The following is a 3,656-nucleotide window of genomic DNA, read 5'->3' on the forward strand; positions in this document are numbered from 1 at the left end:
CAGGTGCAGCTTTATGCTGTCAAGCAGATATCCTTTGCAAAGGGACCCATTCTCTCCTCTCCTGTCCCCACTTGCTCTAGTGCAGCAGCACAGGCTGCCTGTGAGGCCAGCACCTCTGGCTGGAGACACAGCCAGCTGATCACAGCTGCCAGCAGTCCCGGGGCAGCCAAGGTGCTGCGGTGCTGGGCCAAGGAGATTCAGCTGCAGGTGAAGGGGATGGAGAGCGAAAGGTCGGTGAGCTCGGTCAGGTAGCTACTTGGGGTCGGAGGAGGTGCAAAGGTCCCTAACCCAGCACTTCCCTCTCTTGCCTGCCTGCCTCCCAGGTTTGCTCTCTCCAGCTGTGTTTATCCTTTTATCTGTGCTCTGCTGGGATTTGTTCCCTGGCACTTGTGGAGGGACTTTCTGGGGCTTTTGTTTCCTAATCTGTGATTAAAAAATTGCAGACGGCTCTCAGTAGGTGGCCTGGGTTGGATTAGGGCCCAGGCATGCTCAGATTGTTCTTATCTTGCCTAAAGCCTTAGCTTAAATGCAGCCACCACCTTGCAGAGCCCTACCAGAGCGTGCTGCAGGATGCAGGGCTTGGCAGGGCAGCTGCCCACCCTCGCTGGGGACAGTGTGGAGGCAAGAGACAGCACCTGGGAGGTCCTAATCCCTGCCTGACCTGGGGTCACATCTTTCACCTCCCCCTGGTTGATGGTGGAAAAGGAAGTGACTAAGGAGAACCCTGTAGGTACTAGGAGAAGGTAAATAATGAGGATTCTTGAGCCCTGTTCCTTCAGGATCTGCCTTTCCAAAGTGACTTATCAGTTTGGAGTCATTTAGCTGGGGAGGGGAGTCAGTTTAATTAGAAAAACAGAAAGGCAAACCCCCAAGTTTCAGCCTCAGGCAGGTGGTGAGATGAGGCTCAGGCAAGAACAGGCCGGCGATCAAAGCAGAGCACAGCTCGAGCAGTTGGGTTTTCTTGCCGAGGCCGTTACAGCGCAGCAGATCAAAGCAGGCACAGCCAGGTTCCAAAGGGAGGTGGGAAATGGGTTCCTCATGGCTCTTGGCTGGGAGGATGACAAGGCTCTGCTGTGGGAAACACTACTGTCTGGGGGACGATTTCCTAGCAGAGCAAGTAGGCTTCTTCTGAGAAAGGTCCTGTCTCCTCTGGGTGGCTGGATTCAGGAATTCAGTCACGCCTGGCTCTGCAGAGTGGGTATTGTCTGCCACAGCGAGGGCCGGAGGCAGAGCTGGTTCTCTGCCTGCCTCCCCCACCCTGCCTACAGCCCCTCTGCCTTGCCTTTCTGCTCTCAGCATGCTTCATCAGGGCTCACCTCTCTCTCTGTCTAGACAAGGGATCCATCCATAAGATTGTGGAGCTGCCAGACGGGGTGCAGAACATCATGGAGCTCCAGGTCTTCCCAAAGAAGGACCCAATCCAGTCCATGATCCTGGACCACAAGAGGGTGAGTCTCTGCCCATTCTGTAGAAAGGAAAACAGTGGGTTGGGCTGTAGCGTCAGAAGCAGGCAGCAGGGCAGGCAGGGACAGATGGTTTAGTGATAGCCCCTGGATCTGGAAGTAGCCTCTGGGTGGGTGTGGGGGGCTCCTGCACCATGCTTTGCTAAATCCTAACAGCTGGCCAGATGTCCCCAGTCCTGGGTAACTCTCTGCGTGGTCAGTGGGCAGCAGAGCTCTTCAGACACCTCCTCTCCTCTGGCGTCGGGGGAAGGAGGGGGCTGTTTGCTCCCTGGGCCAAATCTCAGCACAGTGTTGTCCTCCCCCTGTAGTTTCCCTCTTGTTGTCAAGCCTTGCTGGTGGACAAGCTATGAGACAGCTCCATCCCAGAGGTGACAGCACTGCTGTCACTGATGGAGCAGACTGACTTACACACAGGGCTGGTGGAGGAAGGATGGCTGTTTCCCCTCCCATGACAGGGACATAGGACTTCATCGCCTGGAGACCTCCCAGCCCCAGTGTCACAGTGAAGCTGGAGAAGTGCCAGACCCTCGTAAGGTGGCACTGGGACACAGCACAGAGACGATCAGCCCCTCTGCTTCCCTCCTGCAGGCAGCGCTGTACGTTGGATCAGCAAATAAAGTCGTGGAGATACCCATGGACATGTGCAGGGTGTACCGCAACAACTGTGAAAGCTGCTTGCTGGCGAGGGACCCGTACTGTGGGTGGTTCAATGGAAGCTGTCAGTCGGTTTATCTAAACCGGTACGTGGTGCCAACAGCTGGCTCTTCCTCCATCTCCTCCGGCTGGTTGCTTTCATGTGATAAATACCCAGACCCTTGGTATTCCCCTGCCCAGCCAGGGCCGCCCATGGTTTTGAGGCCATCTTCCCGTCACAGAGAGTTGAGCCCATCGTGTCCAGGCAGTGACAGTGCAGACATCTGTGCTGTCCCCAAAAACTCTGCCTCTGCAGGGATCCATCCCTCCCGCAGCACCCCTGCTCTGGGGTGGGGAGAGGGTAATGGGATTTGAGCACCCAGACCCTCTTTTGCTGTTGGAAATGTGTGTAGCTCTGCTTGTTGTGGTGCTCTTTCAAGCAGTGGATTGTGGTGAGCTGCTCGGTCTCATGTTTGTCATCCACCAACGTCCTGAGTGGGGGTGTGTTTTCCTTACCCAGGTAATAGCAGGTGTTTAAATTTCTTATCTGACCCACTACATCTTGTAGAGGTGATTCCTTTCCTAGCCCTGAAACGCATCTTCCCTGACATTAGTGCTTTGCTAATGCTTGTTCCCATCTGCTAGGGAGGTACATCAGAACCTGAACCTGGACGCATGGCAAGGAAAGTGCCAGAAGGGGGATGTTAAGGAAGGTATGTAAAAGTTTTGAGCTTAGGCCATTTATCCAGGGGGTATTTGGGGTAGGGTGACTGATTCTCAGGCCTTTGTACAGGCTGTGCCAAGCATGGCAACTCGTTGCTGGGGAACTGTTGGACTCTGTGATCTTAAAGGTCTTTTCCAACCAAAACAATTCTATGATTCTATGAACTGGGAATGACCAAGCTGAGGTCAAGACACCAAGCAACTCTCAGCTTGGAGTTAATCACTAGATAATGTATTTTTGAGCTGGGTGAGAGGGCTCCAACTCTGTGTTTGCCGATGTCCAAGGAGAAGAGTCCCATGGACTTCACCAGGTCTGGGTTAGGCCCTGCCATTGTCATTAAATGGCCATGTAACAATGACCCCACGGACCCCACTGTTCCTCCCTCCAGACTTGTGGGGGAACCCATGGTTCCTGGAGTTGCCTGTCTCATCCCCCCTTGTCAATCTCTTCCAGCAGATGACTATCAGAACATCGCAGTCGTCCCTTTCTCCCGCTACTACCTCAACTGTCCCATCGAGTCCCACTATGCCACCTACAACTGGTACCACAACAACAGCCTCATCAAGACCTGCAACACCACCCACCCCCAGCAGAACTGCTTCCACTTCATCCAGAACGTGAGCCACGTGCACTACGGCCACTACATCTGCATCTCGGAGGAGGACGGCTTCAAGCAGGCCCTGGTGAAGGAGCGCCTGGTGAACCAGCACCGATTCATGTCCCAGAAGGGCCAGGCCACCCTGACGTTGGGCTCTTGGCTGCAGCTGCTCTTGATGGTGGTGTTGGTGGTGCTCTTCCACTGAACACGACAGGACTCTGTTCCCACCATCCTGGTT

General features: G+C 54.6%; 1 protein-coding gene across 1 annotated transcript; it reads left to right on the plus strand.

The window, feature by feature from the left end:
* Positions 1-1,332: 1,332 nt before the first annotated feature.
* LOC104515474 (semaphorin-7A-like) lies at positions 1,333-3,623 on the plus strand (the record flags this gene model as incomplete). The annotated part of the gene is made up of 4 exons (XM_010159457.1): positions 1,333-1,448; positions 2,052-2,203; positions 2,742-2,809; positions 3,274-3,623. Coding segments are annotated over 4 exons (686 nt in total), but the record flags the coding sequence as incomplete, so codon positions are not given.
* Between the last annotated feature and the right edge of the window lie 33 nt (positions 3,624-3,656).

The sequence above is a fragment of the Eurypyga helias genome, unplaced genomic scaffold (genome assembly GCF_000690775.1).
Source record: "Eurypyga helias isolate BGI_N326 unplaced genomic scaffold, ASM69077v1 scaffold38199, whole genome shotgun sequence".
Lineage (NCBI taxonomy): Eukaryota > Metazoa > Chordata > Aves > Eurypygiformes > Eurypygidae > Eurypyga > Eurypyga helias.